This window comes from Eublepharis macularius, chromosome 1, assembly GCF_028583425.1.
Source record: "Eublepharis macularius isolate TG4126 chromosome 1, MPM_Emac_v1.0, whole genome shotgun sequence".
Lineage (NCBI taxonomy): Eukaryota > Metazoa > Chordata > Lepidosauria > Squamata > Eublepharidae > Eublepharis > Eublepharis macularius.
The window spans coordinates 223,899,073-223,926,724 of NC_072790.1; the positions used below are offsets into that span (position 1 = coordinate 223,899,073).

At 44.8% G+C, this 27,652-nt stretch overlaps 2 protein-coding genes across 2 annotated transcripts in view; both read left to right on the forward strand.

Annotated features, from left to right (window-relative positions):
- The window catches only part of KIF3C (kinesin family member 3C), a 50,148-nt gene extending 42,842 nt beyond the window's left edge, over positions 1-7,306 (forward strand). Inside the window, exons 5-8 of the mRNA XM_054997351.1 lie at positions 351-470; positions 960-1,089; positions 1,714-1,889; positions 2,877-7,306. Of these exons, the coding sequence (XP_054853326.1) occupies positions 351-470; positions 960-1,089; positions 1,714-1,889; positions 2,877-2,970 (520 nt within the window). The 3' untranslated portion in view covers positions 2,971-7,306. The remainder of the gene's footprint in view (positions 1-350; positions 471-959; positions 1,090-1,713; positions 1,890-2,876) is intronic.
- A 9,086-nt stretch (positions 7,307-16,392) lies between these two features.
- ASXL2 (ASXL transcriptional regulator 2) overlaps positions 16,393-27,652 on the forward strand; it is a 128,212-nt gene continuing 116,952 nt past the window's right edge. Inside the window, exon 1 of the mRNA XM_054989076.1 lies at positions 16,393-16,615. Coding sequence (XP_054845051.1) covers positions 16,559-16,615 — 57 coding nt within the window. The 5' untranslated portion in view covers positions 16,393-16,558. The remainder of the gene's footprint in view (positions 16,616-27,652) is intronic.

The window sequence follows — 27,652 nt, forward strand, 5'->3', positions numbered from 1 at the left end:
GTTTGATTATTAGAAAAGGGGAGGCTATGCCAAGTAATGAGGCAGGCCCAGAGGATCAAGCTTCGGCCAGACATGTTTAACCCATTTGAGCTCAGCTCCTTCGGGAAGACATTTTGTGCTGCAACTGATAACTGACTTATAAGACATATATGGACTAGTAAATGGGCTACACGTTTCAGAATAAATAAGAAAATAAATACATCGCTACTTTTTTGTCTTCATTTTTCCAAGCTGTGCCTACCATCCACCATCCCTCCCCAGTTACGTGGGCCACATCTCTTTAGGGTCCCAAATAGCACACTTCACCATGGTAGCCTTCCTCCACCTGACTCTTCCCCTTCCATGTTCAGGTACTTAATAATTGAAAACTTCATCCCCCCTGAGGAGAAGAACAAAATCATGAACCGTCTGTACTTTGACTGCGAGGAGGACCAGTGGAAATTCCAGCCGTTGGTGCTGACTGGAGGAGGGTGAGTCTCTGACTATTTGTGGGAGGTGTGGGGAGGGCCTGTTGTCTTTCTGGGCAGAACTACAGTTCCTCTAGTTCTTTACTTAGAAGACATGACGGCTAAGCTAGCTTCAAACTGGTTTAAAATGGCAATGTAGAAACCCTCTAAAAGAAGATATCTCTGAAGGCAGCTGGGGTATGGTGGAACAAATCCACTACTCTCAGCAACTGGCTTTGTGTTAACTAAAAAATATGCTAAAAAAAATGACTTCCAATTACCTGCTGATGAGGCAGCTAATATAAAACCTTTGAGCAACAACAAGAGAGAGAGAGAGAGAGAGAACATTCAAAAAGAAGCGGGGGGATAAACCTGAGGGAAATCACCACCAACTGGGACATACGATGGCAGGCCAAAGTGTTTGATGCATGAAGCCATATTGATCGTTGCTGATTTTTAGTGAATTACTAAATGCATTTCATTTTTGAAAAACTAATCTCTCCTTCACAACAGTGGCAGCAGCATCAGTAGCAGTGGAAATACTCAGATGAAGAAGCGGCCAACCTCTGCAGTAGGATATAAGAGGCCAATCAGCCAATACGCTCGCCTAGCCATGTCAGTGGGTTCCCATCCTCGGTACCGGGTGAGCAAAGAGACTTGAGGGAGGTAGTGGAGAAAGGGGATCTGATGGAGGAAAGGAGCGTTCATGATGCAAGGCGACATCCTTTCCAAATATGCCTTCTCCCATTTTGAGTGACACAAAGATATAAGTCAGGCAGTATATAAAGAACTGTCAGTCTCAAATGTGCAGGTTTTGTTTTTTCATGTCAATGTCTACGGTCACCCTATCCCAAGGTAGCAGTGGGATAAATATTTATATGTACCTAAAGATATAGATATAGAGCTATATCCATAGCTAGCTAGCTAGATAAATAGTTTAGGTACATATATGTGTGTATGTGTTTGTACACATGCACACACATGCACACGCACGTGTGCGCACACATTCGCACACACGTACCTAAAGATCTTTGTTAACCTAAAGGCCTCAGTAATTCATGGAGAATTAGTAAAAGACAAACTCAGTTCACATCCTCCTAATTTTGAAGATTTTGCAGAGCCGCTGTGGGGTAGTGGCTAGAGTGGCGGACAAGGGTCTGGGAGACCCAGGTCCACTTCCCCGCTCTGCCATGGAAGCTTGCTGATTGACCTTGGGCCTGTCACACACTCTCAACCTAACCTATCTTCTTTTCCCAACTTCACACAGGCTGAGAACATCATGTTTCTGGAACTAGATGTCTCCCCACCAGCTGTATTTGAGTTTGAGATCACACAGGACCAAAGCGAGCATGATCCACGAGCACTGCACCTAGAGAGGCTCATGCGCCTGGATAGCCTCTTGGAGCGGCCTGCTGCATCTCGCGTGCGGAAGTCACGGTCTTGGTGAGTGGGTAAATATATGTTTTGGAAATGATATAAAAGTCAGACAGTCAAGCAGATGTGTGGGTATTTTCCCATCAGGCCCTGGGTCCTAGCACTGGCAGTGATGTCTCAGGAATATGACACATTTTGTGGGGCAGATAGCTTAGTGAAGGATTGGTAGTGGATCCAAAACTAAACAGCGCTGCTAACAGAGATGCAGTGGAGTAAATCTGGTGGTTGCAATCCCCAACAAAAGGTTCAGGACTTTGGTTTTAGCTGATCTAGAAGGGGTGGCATCATGTGATCGAAATACAAGCTGGTGCCCATGAGGAATCACAGGGGGAATGACAATAATAATATTTCCCACAACCTCAAACCTCCTTCTATAAATTCTTAACGTCTTGAGAGGCCGATTTCCTCATCTCCCTCTTTTTCCTCCTTTTTAGGTTTCAATGGACTTAAGAGGGTGCAACTTTGCTTAAGGTTGTACTATAAGGTTACATTCCTAAGGACCCTTTCCAGGAAGGAGGTTCCATTGAATAACATGGGGCCTACTTCTGAGTAGACCGGCTAAGAATGGTTCCTTTAGTGAATGACATGAGCTGCCTACTTTACTACTAGATATAGTCATAAAGTAATAATAATGAAATGATCTAGCCCATCTGAATAAAAGGCCAAGACCTCTCTGGGTCCCCAGATGTTCTGCAAAAACAGCAGGGAACCATGGACTGATTTTAGCCACGATTAGGCCTTTCAGGCTGGTGAATACATTTGAGGAAACAACAGGAATGAATGGACATTTCCACAATGTTCTGCCTCTGAAGTTCCCAGCAATATCTGGGGAGAAAAGCTAATGAGCCAAGTCTGAATGGGATCATTAGACTACCCTGCAGGGCAGTTTGCGTGGGGACGAATGGCTTCAACAAAGTAGGCCTTTACATGAGAGTGGAGAGGGGAGGCGGAAAATCTGAGATTATTATTTCATTCTCTCTTTCCTCTTCTTCCCAGGTGCCAGAGTCCTCGTTCCCTGCCATCCTCAGCTACACACGTATCCCTTGCCTCCAGCACACAGAAACCCTCTACAGCACTGGCTCACAAGTAACACCCCACCTGCCCTTCCCCTTGTCCTTCCTTCGCACACGGAGGACTGCACTCCTTCTCCTGCCACTGGCTGCCTCCAAGAACATGTGGTCCAGGGATGGGCTTCCCCTGCACTAACTCTTCTTTGTCTTTAGCTACTTCTTGTGTGTTTGCGTGTCTGTAAGAAAGAGATGACGGCTTCCCTGGGGTCCACATGCCCACCCTCTCTGGATCTGTCATTCTATTTATTTAACATATTTATTTATGGTATGTCTTTGTGACAAAGCGGGGTTCCAGACTGAGCAGCATCCTCGGTTAGTGGGGAGCCCAGCGCCCACTGCTCTCCTGCCAATGTTGGAGTGGCTGCACAACGCACAATGTTCCTAAAAGAAGACTGTTAGTTTTTCATCACTCCATTGATACTCCATTGAGCTCCCAATGGCAACTCATTTATTAGTAGGGAGGAAACCGTACAATCTGCACTTAGCTCCAGTGGCAGTGTAGAGCTCGCTCTGTGTTCTTCAAGGGGTCATGGTCTGCTTTGTTATATCTTCTATGCAGTCGGGCAAGAGTTGGTGACAGGAATATGATTTTATCAACCACAGAAACCCCTTTTGTTCTTGCAAGAAGAACATCATGTTCACCATTCTCATTCACCATGCTGGCTCCGTACTGCACAGAAATGCACTGGGCACTAATTTTGCGAACAGAATTTAGAGGGGGGGTGGGGTAACCGAAACATCTTTATGACTCTATGGCACCTTCTCACTTGCACCCGTTTCAGACAAGCAGCCTTTTTCATCCACAAAACAACTTGTTCAAGGTCTTACGTCTTTACAGTCTTGCAACAGAAATCCTCTGTGTTCTTATTGGGGGAGAGACAATCTGTAAAAAAAACCAACCAGGCATGTAGGGAAGGAGAACACTCCATTCCCCAGCAGAGTGGAAGGAAACTCCGGACATTAATCTCCTGCAATTGAGGATCAGACCAGATGAGATGCTGGTAATTCCATGAAGGAAGCTCCTAGCATTCCTCCCTGCTTTAAATAGCTGCCATGCAGGATCCTGACTTGTATCTGATCCTGCAGTACAGTGGGGAGGAATTAAGACTTTCCCCTTCCATCATTTTCCCTATCCAGGACAGCTTCATGGGACTGCTGATTGTCCCATTTGACAAACATAACAGAATCTGATACAGATAAATCTGATAAATAGAAACTCCATAGACCTGTTTTTTGGGTAGGGAACATATGGAAAGGGAAAGGCTTACCTAGTTCCAGTCTGAATTTGGGTCCCATAATGCCGACTGTTTAAAGGGGAGGGAACTGCTGAGAGCTCCATGCATGGAATTCGCAGAGTCTTGTGTAATTTTGCCCTGAGACAGGCAGACTTCATTCTGTACTCTGAGGACTTCCAGGGATTCAGCAGAGGTCATCATGGAAAAGTGGAGAAATCAGAGATATTCTACTCTAAAAAATCCTAAAGTTCTCTGTGTAGCCATGTGTATGTCCTCTTTTCACTTGAGCCTGTAAGTTGCTGCATGACAACCTCTAAACATTGGCTATCTAGAGGAAACAATCTGTTACCAGTTTATTTCATCTCCAAGGTTCCCCCCTTCTCCCATTTCATCCTTTCACTAGTTTAGTCTGCAAGTTAATGATAAGTCCATAATCACTCATGTCTAGAATCCAGCTGTGGGTAACTGCAGCTACTTCTAGCCAAGATTTACTCAGTTGAGCTGCAAGGTGGCTACTATTTTCCCCTCAAACTTGCTTCTCATTGTAGCTGCTAACCCTTCAGCCCCAGGCAGCTGCTCTGCTTCCTTGGGATGCTGTATGTGCATAAACGCCCATGCCATCCAAGACCCGCCATTAGCAGCAGAGCAATGGTGATATGGGGAGGTGAACCTGATGCGGTTGGACTTGTTTAGAGGTGGGAAGAGAGAAAGCACAGAGACCTCCAGGGCCCAAAACTATATGTTCAGAGCCCTACAACAGCTTGTGTTGCGAAAAGGGCTCTTCCTCTCTCTGAGGCCGTGATGGAAAAGAGATGCCTAGTTAAAAACAAAGACTTCCGACATTGAGCTTGGCATACCTCAGAGTGATAGCAGAGATCAGCCTATCTGAACACAGATCCATGGCATGTAATATCGAGCCAGGGGTGTCCTCCTCTTTTAAGTCTAGCTATCAATTACCCTAAGCGTCAGTTTCTGTCTTCATGTTGCCTAGCCTAGTACATTCCTTCCCACAGATTCTGTGGACATTTCAGTTTGTGTTCACACTCGGGAGTATGCTTACAATTGTTTAACATGGATTACTGTGTTAGCCTTTAATTCTGCCCTAAGAGAGTGGTAGAAGGATACGTTCTTACCATTTTTACAGTGCATGATTGTGAATGAATCAGGATTTGCATCTCTGTTTTGTAACGAGAACAGAACCAGGAGTGGTAGTTATTCCTGATTTATTAGTGTGGAGCAGGAGTGGTTTTTTTTTTTTTTACTTGCGTAGTATCTGCTTCTGAAAGCCATAAGCCACTGCAAGGTGGCCCAGAGGATGGGGAGAGACGGGGAGGCTGCTGCTTCTGTTGAGGAAATGACAGCAGTCTATTTTCTAGAACGTTTTGGTCGTGATGCAGACAAGAAAAAGACGCAGGCCCTACAATGCAGTGTTTTGCAGTTTCACTGTGCAGTGCACCAGTTTATCCTTGATCGGCTGCCTTAGGGGCTCTCTTTCATCCTGTGTACTTGCCGCTTGTCATAATCATGCCTGCCTTATTTTCTCTGGGTACTGCACATGACATAGAACCCGTGATGGCCAGGACAGGAAGACGGTCAGACACCACAAGAAATAAGGAATGTTGTGGGGACCATGATGTTGGAAGGGGAGGGGGAAGAGGCTTGGTGGGTCAGTCTGAGTAGGTCTGATGTGGCTTTCAGGTCACGTACTGAAGGATAGTACAGCTGTTACAGGAAAGTCTCTTTTGCATCCTCCTCCACCTGTCTGTAAGTGGAGTTTGAACTGATCCAGTCAATACTTCCTTGCCTTTGATTTCCAGAGTCTCTTAAACACGTGCATTGTCCTGGAGCTGGGATCAAGCACTTCCAGATGGATCTTCTGGGTTTACTATACAGCACAACAGCAACGCACAGCAAGGGGGCATGGAACGTTTCAAGTCTGGCCAGTGTCATATTTGCAAACCAATTGCTCATGGCCTTTAAGATCTTGCCAACCCTACTGTCTTCTTGGACATGGCAGTATTTGGGTTGTTTCTGCCCTTTGGACTTGGTTGACCATGGGATACATGGAGATACAGAGCCCAGCAGACCTTGCAGGACAAAAGACATCCATTTTTCCTAGCAGCAAAGGCTGGAGACATCTGTTCTGCCTGAGTTGTTTGCAATTGCAACAGAGATTGTCGCTGTAGAAGACACACCAGAGCAGAACTGTTTATACCCAACCTGGACTGGTACTGGCTTTAAACGGGTTAGGGCCAGGTTGTATATCCTACCCTGCAGATTTTGACTTTTGGAATTTGGCAGAGTCTCTCCACAGCTAGTCCCTCCCCAGGTGTGGTGCCCTTGTGCATACAAGCAAGGGGCACAACAAGCTACTATTGATGCCAAAGTGCCCCTTTGATACTCCCGCCAAGTATCATATCTGAAGATCTTTTGCATTCTGTTTCTCTGTCCGCTGCTGTGCTGCCAATAACCTCAGATAACTTCCTAGCACAAAACCCAAGAACAGTTATTAAGAAATTCTGTCATTTAAGACAAGAGCCAGCTCAGTTAGCTGTGGTGTCCCTCCTGCCTCTGCAAAACAGGCCAGGTTGCTCCCAGCGCCTCGCTGCATTGCTGCAACAACCTCAGATGTAAATTTCTGACATTCTTTGTTCTTTGTATGTTGGCGAGTCTGTATTTACATATGAATGTGTGTGTGTGGTGGATGCGTATGTTGTGTGGGTGAGTGTGGGTAGGAAAACTATGAAATTACTGTCTATGTGGGTGACTGGAGAGGGGACAAATTCCAGAGGGGGGGTCACAAAGTGGGAGGGATTGGTTGATTGGCAAGATGAGGGCCTCAACTGGGACCAAAATCTTTGTGCCTGTTGCTGTGGTGGTTTATTTAGGAAGTCAAAAGTTGGTGTACAGTGGCCCATGCTTGTCGCTCTATACATATGAATATACAGGACATATTATGCATAGATATATTATACATAAATTTACTGGCAGAGGTTGTTTGTCCCACACCCCCTCTGGTTCTGGATGGTTAAGCTCTTCAATACTCTGTAATGTTGCTTGATTTTAGTGCTGTCCCAAGCAGCCCTCTGGCAGCACCATTCCAAAAATCTCAATCATGACAATAAAGGAATGAGCATTGTTGCAAGAAAAGAGTGCCGCGTCATTCGTTTGCACTCTCTCCTTTTTGGGGAGAAGAGCGTTTCCTCTTATGTACCACATAGTGACCAAAATTGACTTCCACAATGGGTTCCTGCACGATGAGCTGTGGACTCCAGGACGTTCCACGTTCAATCCTTGATATCTCCTGTTAGAACTTAGTAGTGGAATCATAGAATCATAGAGTTGGAAGGGGCCATACAGACCATCTAGTCCAACCCCCTGCCCAGTGCAGGATCAGCCTAAAGCATCTCTGACAAGTATTCATCCAGCCTCTTCTTGAAAACTGCCAGTGAAGGGGAGCTCACCACCTCCCTAGGCAGCTGATTCCACTTTTGAACTACTCTGACTGTGAAAAGGTTTTTCCTAATATCCAGCCAGTACCTTTGTGCATGTAGTTTTAGCCCATTGCTTCGGTTCCTACCCTCTGCTGCCAACTGGAACAGCTCTTTGCCCTCCTCCAAATGACAGCCTTTCAAATATTTAAAGAGAGCAATCATGTCCCCCCTCAACCTCCTCTTCTCCAAACTAAACATTCCCAAGGCCCTCAGCCTTTCCTCGTAGGGCTCAGTCTCCAGACCCCTGATCATTCTTGTCGCTCTCCTCTGCACCCTCTCGATTTTGTCCACATCCTTTTTGAAGTGAGGCCTCCAGAACTGCACACAATACTCCAGGTGTGGCCTGACCAAGGCAGTATAGAGAGGGGCTATGACCTCCTGCGATTTCGACGCTATGGCCCCTTTGATACAACCCAGGATTGAATTAGCCTTTTTTGCCACCGCATCACACTGACTGCTCATATTTAGTTTACAGTCCACTCTTACCCCAAGATCCCTTTCACATATACTACTGCCCAGAAGTGTATCCCCCATCCAGTATTTGTGTTTCTCATTTTTGTGGCCCAGATGTAATACTGTGCACTTGTCTTTGTTGAATTGCATCCTATTCACTCCTGTTCACTCCTAACAGGAAGGTGAAAGCCCTCTGAAAAAGCTTGGAGACACGGAAAGGATTGACAGATTGATAGCTATGGTTGTTGGGGGTTTTCCGGGCTGTATTGCCGTGGTCTTGGCATTGTAGTTCCTGACGTTTCGCCAGCAGCTGTGGCTGGCATCTTCAGAGGTGTAGCACCAAAAGACAGAGACTTTGCAATTATATGGGCAGATGCTACTCTCTCTTTTTTTTAGTGTTACGGGGACACCGTGTGGACCTTCTCACGCACTGCATCAAATGTGCAAAGTCCTGCTGCAATCGAGTCTCATGGGTAACAGTTCTAAACCATAGACACATAAGGACCAAGTGTTCTTTATACCAGCCTTCAGTCTGTTTTTTTTATATTGGCCTTGGCTAGGAATAAATACAGTTGTTAACTGGTCAGGCTGAACCCAAGTTCCAAAAAAGCATAGTTCTAGCCAACGTCCATCACCCTTTCACCGCAATTCTCCCACACCAGATTTCTGATGTGTGAGTTCCCCATGCTAGCAGGGGACTCAAAAGTGGACAAACAAAGAAACTAGAAGAAAATTGGACAATCTAGGAGTGAGAAAAGACTGGTGAGCTCAGTGGAAGGTCCTGAGAAAAAATTAGGCTTATGTGGGGTCATCCATGAACATCCATAGGAAAAAAAGGCTGACAGTTTGCAGATGAGGAAAGATATGAAATGTCTCCTGTCAAGGCTGATGCCCATCTTTGATTTTGCTTGGTTTATAAAGCTAATGAAAACAGTTCACAATGTCATCTTATGCACAGTTACTACAGTCTAAGCCGATTGCTTTACGAGAATGTACACTTAATTGAAATGGTTCTTTTTCTGTGTAAGAGGAGGCACATCTCAGATTAAAAGGCACTACTTGTGAAAACATACATAGAAGGCCCTCTGACTTCCAAATGTTCCCTTAGGAATTTATGAGTCAGGGTGATTAAGACAAAGCAACCACTGAAATGTTTGTCTGTTAGGTCAGGGTGAAATCATCAATATATTGGATTTTCAATGCAGCCCCATCTGTGGATACTTAAATCCAGAGACGAGTCATGATCATGAACAGACAAGAAAAATCTTTCTACAAACCTAAGAAAAGCCCAAGGTTTGCAGAAAAATCTGAAATTTTAAAAAAAATGGGGTGGGGGTGGGGGTGAAGACACTCCAAAATGACAGAAACAGTGCCTGGGGGCTTGGTTCCTTACAATAAAAGGCAAGGAAGGGAGAAGGACCTTTTTAAGGGCTGTTTTGGCCTTGGAGGGAGGACTCATTCTGGCCAGGCCTAGTAGCAAACACCAGGTGATTTGCTACCACCCGACTTGCATGACTCACCCAGGCCAGGCTGCTTGCTACTGCTCAATAGCAGCTACCCCACATAAGCCAGTGTCATGTAGTGGTTAGAGTTTCAGACTAGGATCGGAGATATGTTTAAATCCCCAGTCTGCCATGGAAACTCACTGGGTGACCTTGGGCCTTCCTTTCTGAGCCTAACCTACCTCACTACCTCAGGGCCCCCATTATTGAGAAAGATGGGGTATAAATGAAGCAAATAATAAATATAGCTAAAGATGAGGTAGACAAAAGGTAGCTTGGTTAGTGGGTGGGAAGAAGAGAAGGAAGCAGGGAAAGTTGAGGATTTGAGTGCTGCCAGGAAGAGGTGAAGAAGAAAGTGCATGGGGGGATACAGGGGAAAGGATCCTGCTCTTTTCAAGTACTTGCAAGTTTTCCCTTGTACTACTGGGCCCAGCCCTGGTGGCATCACGTAACTCAGCCAGAGCTTTCCAAAGTATAGGCTGCCAAGAGAAGGGAAGGAAGACATGGGCAAGTCCAGGTGAGCTGGCTTGTGTGTGAGATGGAGAGAAGGAAGCAGGATAAAGGGAGAGGCTATGAGTGCTTTCAGGAAAAGGAAAGAGGAAATAGTGGGGGAGGGGAAGACATGATGCCCCAGCCACTTGCAAGTCCTTGTGGGTCTCTGGCTTGGTAAAGACTATGCCTCATTCTTCTTTTTTTCTCAAATAAATCTCCAATTACCACTCTTAACTTAATTTTCAAGGAGTTTGGGGGGAGAGCGGGGGGGGGCATGGCATAATTGCTCTTTCATGCTCCATTTACTACCAGGCTGGCCTTTTGCTAAGAGTTTCATAGAGTAAGGACAGGAAGACAAACACGCAGCCTGTTACAACAGCAAATTGGGGTAAGCAGAAACTGTTCTATGCCAGTTCATATGCAGAGACAAGAGAACTTTCATTCACACATAGTAACATGTTGGGTATAGACAGGTATTCTTGAAATTCAGTCCAATACCCATCTTGCATAGTAAGGTCATAAACCAAGGCAGAGATGTTTCCTATGAGCCATTTTGGTGGGGAAAAATGGGTTAAAAATAGTTAAATTCACAGTTGCAATGGATCTTGATCAATAGAGAGTCAGATGCTTGTTTGCTTTTAAGAAACTTTAAAGGAAAAAGGTACACGGGATTCCTTCAAAAAGGTACACGGGATTCCTACATCTTTACTGTACAAAGACCATGCAAACAAAAATGGAGATTCTGCTTCTTTTTGACCCTTAGAGAGAAAGTCACCTGACCTATTAACCAATAGTAGATTATCAGTTTCCTGGCTTTCAGATAGATAAGGCTATTGGCTCTGTGCCAGGTTTCCTTCCAAGTCATTATAAGCAGGAAGTACACTGGGTACACATTAATGACTGAATTTCAGACCTTCCAACACTTTTAACTGAAGATGGGGAGGGTGGTATTAACTAGATCCATAAGCCATTTCAGCCAGCCATGATTTGGGAGACTCTTACAATTTGACAGGCAGCCCTGCCTAGAATGGATACTTTTATGGGAGGAATTAGATTCTTCCTGATAAAGTAATGTCTTTACTGGGTCTGGAGTTAACCAATCCACAGTTTTTCCTGACAATACAGTGCAACAAAATGTTAACCTTTGGGTCTATCCATTATACTAGATTGTACCAGGTGGGCATCTCTGTTTCTGTATTAAACCAGATTGCTTTCTTGGGGATTGTTTGAGTCCATCTTAGGCCTGCCAACCTCCAGGTGAAGACTAGAGATTCCCAGAAATTACAACAGATCTCCGGACTAGAGGTCAGATTTCTTGGAGAAAATGGCTGCTTTAGAGGGTCAACTCTATGGCATTATATGTAACGGGGAAGAGAGATCTCTGTGACCCTAAATATGGAGCATATCCCATCACTCACCTGGTGAATTTAATTTAATTTAATTTAATTTAATTTATTATATTTATATTCCGCCCTCCCCGCTTTCGCAGGCTCAGGGCGGATAACAAATACAAACATGTTTAAAAACATTTAAAAACATTAAATAATACATTTAAAAACATTTAAAAACATTAAATATAACAATTCATGCTGCATAGTGGTTCATACATGCCTCTGTGTTTGCATAGGGGTGATGGTTTAACCCCCCCTTCACGGGGGGCAGGGGCGGGCACTGCCCGGCGTTAGCCATATGCCTGGTGGAATAGCTCTGTCTTACAGGCCCGGCGAAATGCAAGCAAATCCTGCCGGGCCCTTGTCTCGCAAGACAGAGCGTTCCACCAGGTCGGGGCCAGGACTGAAAAGGCCCTGGCCCTGGTCGACGCCAGGCGGGCCTCCCTAGGGCCAGGGACACTTAAAAGATGTTTTCCGCCAGAGCGGAGAGTCCTCCGGGGCTCATATGGTGAGAGACGGTCCCTCAGATATGTTGGTCCCAGTCCGCGTAGGGCTTTGTAGGTTAACACCAAAACCTTGAACCTGATTCGGTACTCCACTGGCAGCCAATGCAGCTGGCGTAGCACCGGTGTAATATGCTCCCACACCGGTGCTCCAGCAATGACCCACGCTGCTGCATTCTGTACCAGCTGTAACCGCCGGATCAGGCCCATGGGAAGCCCAGCGTAGAGCGCGTTACAGTAATCCAACCTAGAGGTGACCATTGCTTGGACCACTGTAGTCATGTCACGGGGAGACAAATAAGGGGCAAGCTGCCTGGCCTGCCGAAGATAATAAAAGGAAGACCTGGCAACTGCAGTGATCTGGTCCTCCATCTTCAAGGAGGAATCCAGAATCACCCCCAGGCTCCTAACCCTCGGGGCCAGTGTAAGTGCTGCCCCATCAAGTGTAGGAAGCCGAGGTCCCAAAGCCATCTCCCCACGACCCACATACAGGACCTCCGTCTTCATAGGATTCAATTTCAGCCGACTTTGTCTCAACCAACCAGCCACAGCCTCAAAAGCACGCTCCAGGGCATCAGGGGCCGATCCAGGCTGCCCGTCCAACAACAGATAAAGCTGGGTGTCATCCGCGTATTGGTGACACCCAAGCCCGAAACTCCGCACTAGCTGGGCGAGGGGGCGCATGCTGAAGAACTGGTGCTGTTTATTGCTGCTTAGGATGTTTGTATGCTGTGATAAGGGGATGGATATGAGGAAGGCATCTGAGATAGGGCCAGGGATACCAGTCCTCTGGGGACGGGGGAGGTATGGCGGTGGGGCCTGGTTTAAAGGGAGAAGGTCACGGAGATGTGGAAAGGCTCGGTGCCCTTCTAACCTACGCCCCATCCCGAGGCACGCCGGTGTTGGAGCTAGGAAAAATCCTCCTTCGACACTGATGTTGTGCAATGCCAGGTCCATAAATAATAAGACCAGTATGCTGCATGATACTTTTATGGCAGCTAATATGGACCTGGTATGCGTGACCGAGACTCCTTTGAGGCCAGAGCACCCAGGGGGTGGGGCTGAGCAGGTGGAAAAGCTCAGCCCTCGATGGAGTAGCCTCCCTGGTCAGCAGAGCACAGGCAGCTTCAGCAGCAGCAGTCCCCGGCAGCAGCTCCTTTGAGGCCAGAGCACCCAGGGGGTGGGGCTGAGCAGGTGGAAAAGCTCAGCCCTCGATGGAGTAGCCTCCCTGGTCAGCAGAGCGCAGGCAGCTTCAGCAGCAGCAGTCCCCGGCAGCAGCTCCTTTGAGGCCAGAGCACTCAGGGGCGGGGCTGAGCAGGTGGAAAAGCTCAGCCCTCGATGGAGTAGCCTCCCTGGTCAGCAGAGCGCAGGCAGCTTCAGCAGCAGCAGTCCCCGGCAGCAGCTCCTTTGAGGCCAGAGCACTCAGGGGGCGGGGCTGAGCAGGTGGAAAAGCTCAGCCCTCGATGGAGTAGCCTCCCTGGTCAGCAGAGCGCAGGCAGCTTCAGCAGCAGCAGTCCCCGGCAGCAGCTCCTTTGAGGCCAGAGCACTCAGGGGGCGGGGCTGAGCAGGTGGAAAAGCTCAGCCCTCGATGGAGTAGCCTCCCTGGTCAGCAGAGCGCAGGCAGCTTCAGCAGCAGCAGTCCCCGGCAGCAGCTCCTTTGAGGCCAGAGCACCCAGGGGGTGGGGCTGAGCAGGTGGAAAAGCTCAGCCCTCGATGGAGTAGCCTCCCTGGTCAGCAGAGCGCAGGCAGCTTCAGCAGCAGCAGTCCCCGGCAGCAGCTCCTTTGAGGCCAAAGCACCCAGGGGGTGGGGCTGAGCAGGTGGAAAAGCTCAGCCCTCGATGGAGTAGCCTCCCTGGTCAGCAGAGCGCAGGCAGCTTCAGCAGCAGCAGTCCCCGGCAGCAGCTCCTTTGAGGCCAGAGCACTCAGGGGGCGGGGCTGAGCAGGTGGAAAAGCTCAGCCCTCGATGGAGTAGCCTCCCTGGTCAGCAGAGCGCAGGCAGCTTCAGCAGCAGCAGTCCCCGGCAGCAGCTCCTTTGAGGCCAGAGCACTCAGGGGGCGGGGCTGAGCAGGTGGAAAAGCTCAGCCCTCGATGGAGTAGCCTCCCTGGTCAGCAGAGCGCAGGCAGCTTCAGCAGCAGCAGTCCCCGGCAGCAGCTCCTTTGAGGCCAGAGCACCCAGGGGGTGGGGCTGAGCAGGTGGAAAAGCTCAGCCCTCGATGGAGTAGCCTCCCTGGTCAGCAGAGCGCAGGCAGCTTCAGCAGCAGCAGTCCCCGGCAGCAGCTCCTTTGAGGCCAGAGCACCCAGGGGGCGGGGCTGAGCAGGTGGAAAAGCTCAGCCCTCGATGGAGTAGTCTCCCTGGTCAGCAGAGCGCAGGCAGCTTCATATACCCAGGGCTGGTGCGTCCATAGAGGCAGGTCCGGCAGCTGCCTTGAGCGCTGAGGCGCCAGAGGGGGTGCCGGGGGTGGGGTGGGGGCAGCAGCAGCATTGGAGGGCTGAGACGCCACCTGCGCACCGGCCCGGCCGCCTGCCGTGCCTGGCCCGCAGCTGCTGCAGCCTCCCAGCTCTCCCGTTCAGCTGCCCCGTGCTGCTACTGCCACTGCTGCCAGCACACGCTCCCAGCTGTGTGCAGCAGCTGCGGGCCAGGCGCAGCAGGCAGCCAGGGCAGTGCGCGGAGCAACTGAGTGGGATGGCTGGGAGGACGCAAGCACGCCGTCCCAGATGCCTGCCGCGTGAGATCATCATGCAGTCCAGGTGCACGCATGCGTGCTTTGCGCGTGCGTGCATGCTCATGAGGGCAGCAACAGCGTGGAAGCTGCCCCCAGCCTCAGGTGCTAGAAAACCTGGCACCAGGCCTGGATATACCACCTTTCCACACATGTGAGTATGTGTAGCAGAGCACACAGTGAATTCCAGTGAGAAGAAATATAATTTAAGATAAGTTTGTTTAGTTAAAGAAGAGTTTCATTTAAGAACTATTTACAATAATATATACAACAAACTGAGAGGAACACATATTCACCACTTATACAGGAGCCAGAGAGACAGTTTCTGTAACAAACATTTTACAACTGACACAGACAGAATAGAAGCTTCACTCTCAGCAGGGAAGGGCTACTTCAGGAGCTACAGATAAACGAACTATACAAACTATACAAAGTATCAAGCCCTTCACTCTGCATGCACCCTGCACATTCAAATGAGACCACAGTGCTTTATTCTTATGTTATATCCTGCTGAGTTACATCTCCTCCCCAAGCCCCACCCTCCCCAGGCTCTACCATCAAATCTCCAGGAATTTCCCACCCTAGAATTGGCAACCTGAGTCCAGCTTGAGTGGTCTCCGCCACCACTGCCTACTTGCTCCCAGGCAGAGGGCAAGAGACATCATGGAAAGGAAAAATCATGTAGTGGTTGTACCTGGATTTAGGGTGCTAGAATGTGGGTTGTGGTTAGGGTTGCCAGCTCCAAGTTGGGAAATTCCTGGAGATCTGAGGGGTGGAAAGTGGAGTTTGTGGAGGAAAATGACCTTGGCATGGCATAGTTCCATAGAGTCTACCCCCCCAAAGTAGCCATTTTCTCCAGGTGAACTGATCTCTGTGGCCTGGAGACCAGTTGTAATTCCAGATCGCCAGCCTCTACTTGGAGGCTGGTAAAAATACTGGGAAGCACGGGAAGCATACAACAATATTAATCGATTATTTAAATATTTCTGTATTTCCCAAATATAGAATTTTTCCATTCTGGATAATAAACGCAAACTTTGATTCAGTCATGGATTAATCAAATCATTAATAATGTAGTTTTGATGTTTTATTTTTTTTCACGATTGGTAAGTTCAAATAGGTCGTGTTAATTTTTTACTGACTCAACCGTATCGCTCGCTATAGAACAAACAAGAAAAACAAGGACTATTGTAGACTGTTATTAAAGAATCAAGAGAAGCGAATAACAGCGCATGAGACCCTGCGCGAGAAAAAACCTCACTATACAGAAGCTATCAATTTTCTCCTGAGGTGATTTCAACTGTCTATCAGAACGCGCAGGCGCGTGTTAATGGCGTAGTTGGGGGAGGGGGAATAGTTTAGTGGGCGACATATTGCGCACGCGTAGCTGGTGACGGCTCGTCTAATAAAGTCACGCCCGAGACTGGGGCGGGGGACGACGACGACAGTTTCTTTCAGAACGCATGCGCATTGCTCTCATCCTCGTCCACCCTGAAGGGCGGAGCCTCTTGTCAGCGAGGCCCTTCCCTTTTCTTTAGGCTCCCCCCTTACACCCATTCCCTTCCCAGCCAGTGGGCGGGGCCAGGCAATCGGTTGGCAGGCCGGGCGAGGAAGAGTGAAGGAAGCGTCACGTGACCGCTGTAGGCTTCCCAACATGGCGGCGGGAGGAGTCGCGGGTGTCGCGAGCCTCAGGATTTAAAGCAGCGGCCCGTCCCACTACCTTGAGAACTTCCCGGCCAGTTTTGGGCACGCATTTCCCCCTTGTGGTCTCATTCATTTTCTCCTTGGTTTGCTCAGCTCCCCCAATACCCGGCCGCCATGAGGGAAAAGGGCCGCAGGAAGAAGGGCAGGACCTGGGCAGAGGCCGCCAGGACGGTACGCCAAGGGCGGGGGGAGGGAGGACTCGGGGGGGAAGGGGAAGGCGGCTGCTCGTCTGGAGCGCGTTCCTTCTCATTTTGAGACGGACGAAATACTCCCATTTCCTCAAAACTTACTTCCTAGGGCAAGTTTCAGAAGCAGATTCCACCCTCAGTATCTGTCAAAGTGGAGGGAAGGGGGGAAAGCTTTTTACTGAACTCATGGGGGGTGTCTTTTCAAATAAGGGGCAACTAGGCTTGGATTGTAGAGGGGCTAGTTTTTTGGCAGTGGGAGTGGAAGTAGAGTGTACTCATGGCTCATTTCTTACAAAAATCGTTTTAGCATGACTGTCCTAACATGTACAGGAAGTGCATTGGATCTGCTGAGCTGGAGGGTGTTTCTGAGTAACTGACTCTCCCATTCCCACTAACTGAGGTCTTGGAATACGTTTTTGTGTGGGTTATAATTTAGACATGTCTGTAACTGTGAATATAGTGAATATTATTTTAGGAATACTGTTATCTCTGTCCAGGAGAAATGATTGTTCATATTTTAGTTTTGATCCTTTTAGAACTGTCACAATGAATGGTCTCTCTTTCTCTTGCAGTGTGACTGTGACTGGCACAAACCAGTGCAGGGGGATGTGGGGCACAATGGAGGAGTCTAGCTTTTTAAGTGGTTGTTTGTCTGTGGAATCCACCCCCTGGAAAATCATGACTTTTGTATAATAGAAATAGAGTAACATATCCTGTAGCTCTTTGTGAAAAGTTCTTTTGGCGACCACAGAATGCAAAGAAAATGGACAGTTGAGATATTATATTCTGAAAGTTTTTTTCTCACTACATAATGAAACGAGGAAAGGAAGAGTGTCTCCATTGCTAGAAAAATAATGTATGAAGAAATGACAAGTCACTTTCCTTGGAATCTGTTGTCTTTTCCTCTTTAGAGATTATCCCTACAATTCTTGCACTTGCATTGCTTAACACTTATCTTCACATGAATCAGGTGCTAAAAATTTTGTTATCCCTGGACTTTCTGAATATAGTTGGATAGGGCATATTTTACGGTTCTTTGTTCCCAGACTGGTAATGTGAGGGACCTATAGAATGTAAGTAGCAGTTCTTTGTTAGATGGTCTCAATGATAGGTCCCTCACTCTCTAGACTTTCACTGTGACAGTTGCTTCATCCATCCTTTTTACCCGTTTCTTTGAGTATTACATGTTGGTAGATGGTGGCAGTATCTAGTCAAGCATAAGATTCTGTGTAAACTTCTACCTGAAATAAATTTTTGTGACTTCCCTGTGTTAAGATCCTCATAGACTCATCTTGTTAAGTATGCCAAGGCCTACTGAAGTCAATAGGCTTTAAGTACGTCTGGCCCTGTGAGGATTACATTCTTAATAAGCATACCTCCCTGTTGTTGTGTGGACAATACTTGAGTAAATGCAAGTTAAGACTTACTAACATTTCTGATGTGCTCTTAAGATAGTCATATGCAACTCTAGTAATGAAGGAGTACTTGAGTGAAATAATCTTCAGACAAGGATCGATAGAAGTAAAAGGTCCCTGGACACATGGGATAATGGGCGCCTCTCTCTGTTTCCTTTTGACATGTGGCATAATGAAATGCAGATGGAGTGTGTGTTTCATCAGGGTGCTCAGTTGCTTTATGCTGATACAACTGAAAACTTGATCTCAGATTACATCATCTGAGCATCTTTGTGATAAAGGCTCTGCTGGGTGTATAATGTATTGATGCTGTAAATGCTACATAATTCTTCTGTGGCTCAAATATTTTTTTGACTTATCACAAAGGAAGTGGACATTAAAAGACCCCCTTCTGGGTTTTAAAGATAAAAATCTAGAGTTCTTAGCACTTTTGAGCTTTTTAAAAGCCCAAGTTGTGATAAGTTCTCTTGTATCCAAAATGGTCTCTGTGTATTGTCAGCCCTAATTAGTTTCTTCTTGGGAGTTCAGAAGGAGTTCAGTTTGCTTTACTTGTTATAAGAGTTTTTGTTCAGTTTACAAAATACAAAAATAGTATTTGGTGGTACAGGAGTATGCTTTCTGATCAGATATCGCGAGAGCTCTTAAACAGACTTGTTACTTGCTCATTTGCTTGTGCCAAGTAGAAGCTGTGGTTAATAAGCACCTGAGTGGCAATTGCACTTTCCTCAATCAGGCAAGTGCGCATGCTCTGTAGAGTGCTGCATGTACAGGTATCATAGGACTACTCTCTACTGCAGCAATGTGGCTGCACAGTATAGTTTCCTGAATGGTAGTGCCTTGTCTGTTTTTCAAAATATATTGGATTACTGTATCTTAAAGGTAGTTGTGTATACTTTATGTGGTGAAAATTATTTTTTTTAAAAAAATACAGTTTTGCAAGCTCACTCTACAGTCAATGTTTTTTGGTGGTCAAATATTGTAACAAAATGTGAAGATCTTCTCCAGTCTTACATAAAGTCTGAGTACAGAATATAATATGTGTATGTCTTTAGAGAGTAGCATATATCTTTGATCATTCTGAATTGAGGGACAGAAATGTAAAAGATCCTTTTTGATACTCACTTCTGTTTCCCAATTCTGTATGCAAAGATGTCCAAAGGTTGTAAGATTTGTAGATGCTCTTTATGAGCTTCTGAAACATTACTGATTGTGGTTTTCAGACAACTGGAGTTGTTTATCAAGAATTTATTATTTCACTTGAAAACATTTTATGTGGTGTTACCCATGTTGCAACAGAGTAAATTACTAAGATGCATAGTGCTTGTTCTTTCAACTAGCATCACTTAAGTTGTACTTCCTTTGGTAAATAGGACCATGCTTTAAGGAAATGGTTCAGAGAGATCTGTTGGAAAGAGACTGTAGACTATACTATTGTGTACTGTCTGCTGCTGTAAGAATGCTTCTGCTGGATAGTTTTATATCTTATAATATGTCCTGTCAATATGTTTGTTTTGTTTCAGCATTGTTTTTGCTGTGTCAGATTTTTGCTTGTTTTTTCCTGCAGTTATTAACCTATTGTACTGTTTATTGAATGCCTCAGCTGTTGATCATATTGACTACACTGTGTTAACCTGTTTTGATTCTCAGTGAGAAAGGTGAACTGTAAATAAATAAAATGCAAGCAGGGTCTCTGAAAGAAAGGTGGGGAAAGAGTGAGGAAGATAGGATGCCTCAGTCTTCAGAATCCAGGGTATGATTATTGGGAAACAGATGGTCAAATATTTTAGACATTTACCACATTGCTACTTAAATCTCAATATTAATGAGTTTGAATGTCAATGGTTCCCTTTCAGGGCAACAGGTAGTAATAGCTGATTAGCTCAAATTGTTGAACAGGGTTGCTGTAAGCATCAACATTTGATCTGCCTTTTTCAGTGCCCATCATTGCTTGTTCTACTCAGAAGAAAAAACAGAAAATAAAAGCAGTTGGTAAATGTGTGTTAGAAATATCAGGTCCAAGGAGCATGGTGATTATTTCTTCCTCCTGTAATAGCTAGGAGCAAATTAGTTCCTGGAACTGACAAGCGTATCTTCCCAGAAGGCTCATTATGGAAGCTTTAATAGATCTGGAAATCTGACTGTGCACCTGAGTCATTCTGAAAATTGGCGGCAGGAAAAGAAATTCAAAGGCAACTGGTTCATTAGGTTGTCAGGACTTTACTAGTTGAAGATGTGATTTTGGTCATGGTGGACCCACACCAAACCACATTCCCAGTGAAGGACAAATATTGGGCTTAGATTAGAAAGACCAGGGTTCAAATCTCCATTGGCTGTAAAAATCAGATTAGGTGACCACCATTAGCCAGTGACTGCTTCACAGCCTAAGGTACCCCCTATCTTACCCTGTATGGGTGGGGGATAGGCACCATCTTGAGCTCCTTTGAAAAAGGATGGAATTCAAAGGTAGTAATATGCGGGAGTGAAAGAACCAGTTTACTAGATACGCATGCAAAAGGTCTTGTGTTTTTTTTTTAATTTTTTTAAATTTAGTTTATATAATTGAATAACAGTTAACATTTCAACTTTCAAACAATGTAAAACAAATCAACAAACAAACATAATACATGTAATTCTCAGGTATTAGAACAATGTCTGAACATTAACTTAGGGCAACCAAAATAAAGATAAATGTTTAGGAGGATGTATATCATTGATAATTAGAAATTCAAAAAACGGAAACCATTTAGTTACAAAGTTAGATTCTTTTGAATGGGGTTGTGATTGACTAGTAAGGTCCGCAATGCTTTCTTGGATAAAGAAATCCCATAGCTTAATTAACCAGTTCTCAATAGAGGGGATTTTAGATGAATTCCAGACTTGGCGGCCATCAAAAAGTTGCAAATTAACTCTTTCCTTATTTCAGGAACATCTACAGATTCCCAATGGTTCAAAAAAATTAGTTTTGGATCAAATGGGATAGAATATCCAGTGATATCTTGTATATTTGTTAAAATTTCTTTCCAGTATTTCTCAACGTATGGGCAAGCCTACCAGCAATGTGCGAACGTGCCTACTTCGCCACACCCCTTCCAGCAGAGTGGAGAACGCTTTGGATAGATTAGAGAGAGTTTTGGGGGGGTTAGGTAACATCGGTGCAGAATTTTATAAGACTGGACTTTAGCAGAAATAATATTAGATTGTAGTAGTTTGGAAGTCCAAATCGCTTTCCATTGTGCTACAGAAATATCTGAGTTACAGTCGAGCTGCCAATTTTGTTGGTACTCTAGAGGTTTGGATTCAAGTGTGCTTAAGAGCAAATTATAAAATTTAGATATTAGCCCCTTTTGAGTCAAGGTTTTTTGATTTAAAATAATCTCAAAGTCTGTCAGAGGGGTGTTAAAGATTTGTGCTACCTTAATGTGGTTCATCATGTGGGCTAATTGGAGGTATGTAAACCATTGTAATTTGTGTTGAAGTTTTTCCTCTATTTCTAACTTGTCTAATATGCCTTTGGATGAGGAGATATCGATTAGCTGGGTTAAGTCGTTTTGTTGCCAAGAGGTCTTGTGTTTTGATTTGTTTTTTTGAGGTAGTGTATGTGTTGTGTATGTATTTAAAAATCTACAAAAGCAATGTATAGCTTATATAAGGGGTTGTTGTTTAGAGAACTAACATCAGTCTTAACTTTATGTGGTGTGGTATTGCATTGCCAGGCTGCGCCCTTAACTGTTTGACCAGCAGAGAGCTGAGTCATGATTTTGAAAGTTGCAGTATTCAGCATACCCATGAAATAACACTGTATGGCACATCTGTGGGATTGGTATGTTTCTGACAAGGAATGTCAGTTAAAAATGTGGGTGCAGAATTGCACTGAAGGAAGCAATAATACTTGGCATTTATAGAAGCAATTTTTGTGTGTTCAGAGTGCTTTGCGATTACTCAGTGATCCTTATAACATCTCTGTTAGGCAGGGCAGCATATCCCAGTTATTGTAAATGGGGGGCTAAGGCTGAGAGTGGTAGGTTGCCTAAGGCTACCTAATAAGAGCTCATGGCTAAAGAGAAACTAAACCAGGTGCTTCTGGCTTATCCTCCTGGTCAGTGCAACCTCTTGGATAATAGTGCTTGATGTTCTTCTATTAGTTGTCCAACAAGTACAATGAGTGTCAGAACACCATAGAGCGCAGTGGTTCTTAATATGGCTATGTCAATAAAATCTTAGTCTTCTGAGCAGCTGAAAATGCTTCCTCCTCTCCAGAAGCTGCTATTTTCTGGTCAAGTACAACAGAGGGGACAACTTTCAGTGCCATGATTCTGTAACTGTGCCACTCTTTGCTTGTGTTGTATTGGGTGCAGCATTTCATATCCCAGGAGTGTCCTAGCCAATTAAAATAATGCATCCCAAGCACCACCACCACCCTTTGGAGAGCTCTGGATTAGGGTCTCTCTTTCTATTTTTCCTCTAAGCTTTGTGTTGTGGTTAAAGTTGGCTGCAGGTTGACTTCCCATCAAAGAATCCAGTCTTATACTAGAATCCTAAATATATCTTAACTGAATTAATGTCAGCAATTATTTTAAAGGAAGTGTGCAGGGCTGGATAGCTTTCCCAGGAAAATCTACTTTTCTCCTGTCTATGTGTAATATGACTATAGTAGTTGAGGTATTGTGTGTAGTATGGTTATCGGCCTGCCTTTTCCACTTGGAGCTGTCCAGCTGTGGGATGCTGTTGAAATTGCTTGTAGGGGTGATAGAACGTCTCAAGAAGACACCTTGCTAATGTAAGATTATGATCGGCTGATAAATGTGTTCCTTTAGAACTTTCAAACTAGTGGGGATTTGAAAGGTATAGGAAGCCATAGATGTATTCTGTTCATTTGGATTGTGTGCTCATGCTTAAATTGTACCTCCTATACACAGTGAATGTCCTCATGATTAGACAGTACAAGCTGGGTGGGGGTATGTGTGTGCTGAAGACACCAGCAGGAGGGAACAATTTGGAAACCCCACCCTTCAAAAATACCCTCTCCAAGGTTCCATAAGCTCTCAAAAGTTTGAGTGGGTTGATCTCCCCCCCCCGCCCCCATTTTCTTTGCCTCTAAATATTTCATGACTCCTTGGCTTGCTCAGTTCTCACCTTGCTGTCTTTTCGCTCCTGGTTAATTTACAAACTCCTATTTTTTAAAATCACATTGGGTGATCCCCAAATACATAAAAACTCATGTCTTGTCTATGTGTATCCTGTCTTCTCTGTTGTTGTGATCCTAAGGGAGACCTGACATTTTTATTTTATCTCATTGCATTGGTTAATTTATAAATGGTAAGTATAATTGTGCAACTTTGTCAGTGATTAGACTTTGAGGTAGAATATAGAGTGTATGAATAGCCTATTGCTGTCCTTAAAAGCCATGCATACCACATGTAAGTAGACTTAATTTTTTTATAGAAGCGCTGATTACCTTTCATGTCCTTCTGCCACCAGTTTTTTCAAGCAGCATTTATTCAAAATTGGGGGATTTTCATTGACATTCATATTAGACTCAGCCTCATCTTGGTCAGCTCTCCAGATTTTGCAGAATTAGAGTGAAAAGGATGAGAATATGGTATTCTTTCTTTCTTGGGAATAAAATGGTATTTTCCAAATGTCTTAAGTATGAGCTTCCCTCCTAAACTTTGGCCTCCACCCCTTAACCAAAACTAACCATCCATTTTATAGTGGAGCGTGCAGATGTGTGTAGCTTGCTATCGTGTCCAGAGAAGTGTGGATTGGGTTACCAATCCAACGCTGATGTTAAAGGGAAATGGAACTAGACGTCTCTGATCTCCCTGAAACCACATGCTGGGAAATATTTATCCCACTCATGTTTTTGCCAGTGGGGGCAGAAAGGCTAGAACCTTAGGATCTTTTTCCCTTTCCGAAGTTTTGTGTCTTCTCTTCCAGTTGTTCTGCATCTCCACAATTTGAGAACCATTGAAATAGAGATAGAGATACTGATATTAGAAAACTGCTACTGGTATTGTGTGTGTCCTAATAGTAGGTAAATGTAATATCGTGTCCTTCCCATATGGAACTAAACATCTCTGTGGAATTATGCTTCCCTCATAACACTAAACATCCCAATGGAATGATGATTTGGCTAGAAATCCATTCCCCCAGATGTTTCATATTATAACTCCCAGACTTTCTCTTCCAAAGTCATGTTCTGCTGAATTTGGATTGTATCTCATTTCAGATTTAAAAAGAGCAGTTCTCCTCTCCTCTTTTCTTGTGGTTCTGGCATTTGTTAACAAAATGTTTGGATAGTGAGAATATTGCAGATTAGTGTGATAGCTTGATTGAACTGCAGGTCCCAAATGGATCCATACAGAGAAAGCTTAAATCTAAAGCAAAGCTTAAATCTAAGAACTTAAGAAGAGCCCTGCTGAGTAAGTCTAGTGGTCCATGTGGCTTGGTGTAGTGACCAACTAGTTACTTTGAAAGACCAGCAGAACAGGCCATAGAGGCATGAGCCTTCCCCTGATAGTGCCTCCCAGCACTGGTACTCAGAGGCATGCTGCAACTGTACATGGAGTTTCACTGTACTAACCAGGGCTAGTAGCCATTGAAGGACTTGTCTTCCATGAATCTGACTCCCTTTTGGAGTCATTTATGCTCATGGCCATCACTGCATCCATGGGCAGCAAATTCTGCAAATTAATTACACGCTGAATAAAGAAATATTTCCATTTGTCTGTCTGAAGCCAGTTGTTCATGAACTTCATCATAGTTTTATTTTCAATGCCATTCTTAATAAGCCCCAGTGTAGAGTTTGCCTTTTTTAGTGCTGCCACACACACCAAGCCAAAATTTATGCTGCTGTCCACAGCAGTCTCAAGGTCTTTCTCAGTGTCAGCCAATTCAGACCCCTTCAGCTTATATTTAAAGTTAGGTTTTTTGTGCAAATGAGCATCATCTTACAATTGCCTACATTGAACTTCATTTGTTTAGTTGCTGCCCTCTTGCCCAATTTAGAGAGCTGCTCCTGCAGCTCTTCATAACCTGCCTTTGTTTTCACTGAATAATTTGGTATCATCTGCAAACCAGGCCACTAAGCTGCTCGCCCCAATTTCAAGTAATTTTTCAATAAATTAAATGGCACCAGCCAAGTGACACTTATGGTATCCCGCTGCTCACTTCTCTCCATTGCAAGAACTGTCCATGTCATTTAACCAATTTCTGATCTATAGAGGAGGGCATCCTCTTATCCCCTGACTGCTAAGCTTACTCAGGAGGCTTTGGTGAGGTACCTTGTCAAAAGCCTTTTCAAAGTCCAAAATGCCAGATCTCCCATAACCACATGCTTGTTAACCTGCTCAGATAACTCCAAAAGGTTGTTGAGGCAGGACTTCCCTTTGAGGAAGCTGCACTGATTTTTTTCCCCCTCTACAGGCTTTGCTTTTTCAGTTCCTACTGATTTATCTGGAGCAGACATTAGGCTAAGTAGCCTGTAGTTTGCTGGATCCCCTTCTCGCCTCTTATTAAAACTCTTTGTGACATTTGTGCTTTCTAGTCAACTGGCATTGAGGCCAGTTTTGGCAACAAGTTAAATATACTGATTAGTAGATCAAGAATTTCATATTTCAGTTCCTAATGTACCATTGAGTGTACGCCATCTGACCTGGGGAGACTTAGTAGTTTTCAATTTGCCTAGCAGTCATAGAGCTTCATCTCTCATCACCTCAATTTGGCTCAGTTCTTTAGACACCATTCCCCAAAACAGGTAACAAAGAATTAATTCAGTTTCTTTGCCATCTCACCATCCTCCTTAAGCAGTCTTTTCATTCATCCAAAGACCCAACTGCCTCCTTAGACTGTGGCCGTTTCCAGATGGCTTACCTGAAGCTGCTCCATGCCACAATGTTGTGGATCGTGCCAGGGAAAACGTGAAATACCGCGTTTTCTCGCATGAGTTTTGTGCATGGAGCAGCTTCAGGTAAGTCATCTGGAAACGGCCTGTTTTTTGCTCCCAACATATTTGAAGAATTGTTTGTTTCTTAATGTTTTAGCAATCTGCTCCTCAAATTCTTTCTGCTTGCCTTATCAATTTATTTTGCCAGAAGCTGTGCTCCTTTCTGTTCATCTAATTTGGGAAGACCTTCCATTTTTCTAAACGAAGACTTTTTTTGCCTTCTGTGGCTCTTGACTTGGGTCATTAACTGCTGCTACCACCATTCTGCCTCCTTGATGCCTTAGTGAATGTGCATGGTTTCAGCAGTGCTGCTGTTTATATTCTTGGAGCTCCTAAGAGGAGAGATCGGTTCCCACCTACTGGGTGTGGCTGTGTAAGTGGTTTCTCTTCCCAAACCTGTTTTTGTAATGGGTGTAGAAGAAGAACCATTCTTTTTCCAAGAATGCTTGGAGTGTTCCAGCCATCGCTATATGAAGTACCTTTTCAAAGAATGGTAAATGAGAGGTAGTTTAAAGTTGAATTTAATAATGTCTCTTTCAGGAAGTTTTAGCGTCTATTTCTTTCAAGGTGTCTGGCAGGTATCGGTCCTGAAACAAAGCCTTCACCAGGCTTGCCAGACTACTTGCTGTGGCTGGGTATAACTTCTCCAAGTACCTTACCTGTGTCCTCTTATGAAATAAAGCTCATTCATGCTGCAAGGACTGATGGCAGCCAAGGCAACCTTGGGAACAGAATTAACAGTGCAATATCCAAATTAAAAAGAGTCCAGTAGCACCTTTAAGACTAACCAATTTTCTTCTCGAAATTCTCGAAAGCTTATGCTACAATAAAATTGGTTAGTCTTAAAGGTGCTACTGGACTCTTTTTGATTTTGCTACCACAGACTAACACGGCTAACTCCTCTGCATCTATATCCAAATTAGAGTGACTTGCAAATATGCCACAGCACAGCAAGGCTGCCTATGGCTTCCCAGGCTCCTAACTATACAAAGTAGCTCAGCTGAGTAGCTATTTGCATAAACAGTGTTGATGGAGAAATTAAACGTTTTCTGTGCTGTGGGATAGGCCTTCATTTGGGACTCATCCTTAGTATTTTATGTCTTAGCGGAAGAGATTACCTAGGGATGCTCATATGGGTCCTGCTGATTAGAGATGTAAAATTTCTAGGAATTTTGAAGCCATGGAAATTTGGCGGAAAGTTTAAATACATGCATCATTTATCAAATCTACAATTGGCTTACTGTTTCAGCAACATACAATATGCCACTTATAATTTTAAATGTGAGCTTTATTGATGAAGTTTAAAAGTATAAATGCCTTCATTCTCTACAAGCAACATTTTGAATATACTCAGTACTAGAGAGAGCTGCAGACTACTGTACCCTGTGCAACCTTGGCACGTGTATCATTTTTTTTGCCATTCGACTGAGGAGAACAAAATAGTATCAGTCAACAGGCGTAGCAGCATATTTGGATGTCAAGTTAGATTTTATAACACTCAGTTCTTCAATAGTGTGCTATCTTAGACACACCATATTCATTGTGGACAACATTAGACTCATTTTAAATATGCAAATATCCTTGAAAATATGTGGTATGTCTACAGTAACACAGGGATCATTTTCTAATACTATAGACTATAACATCAGACATTCATACT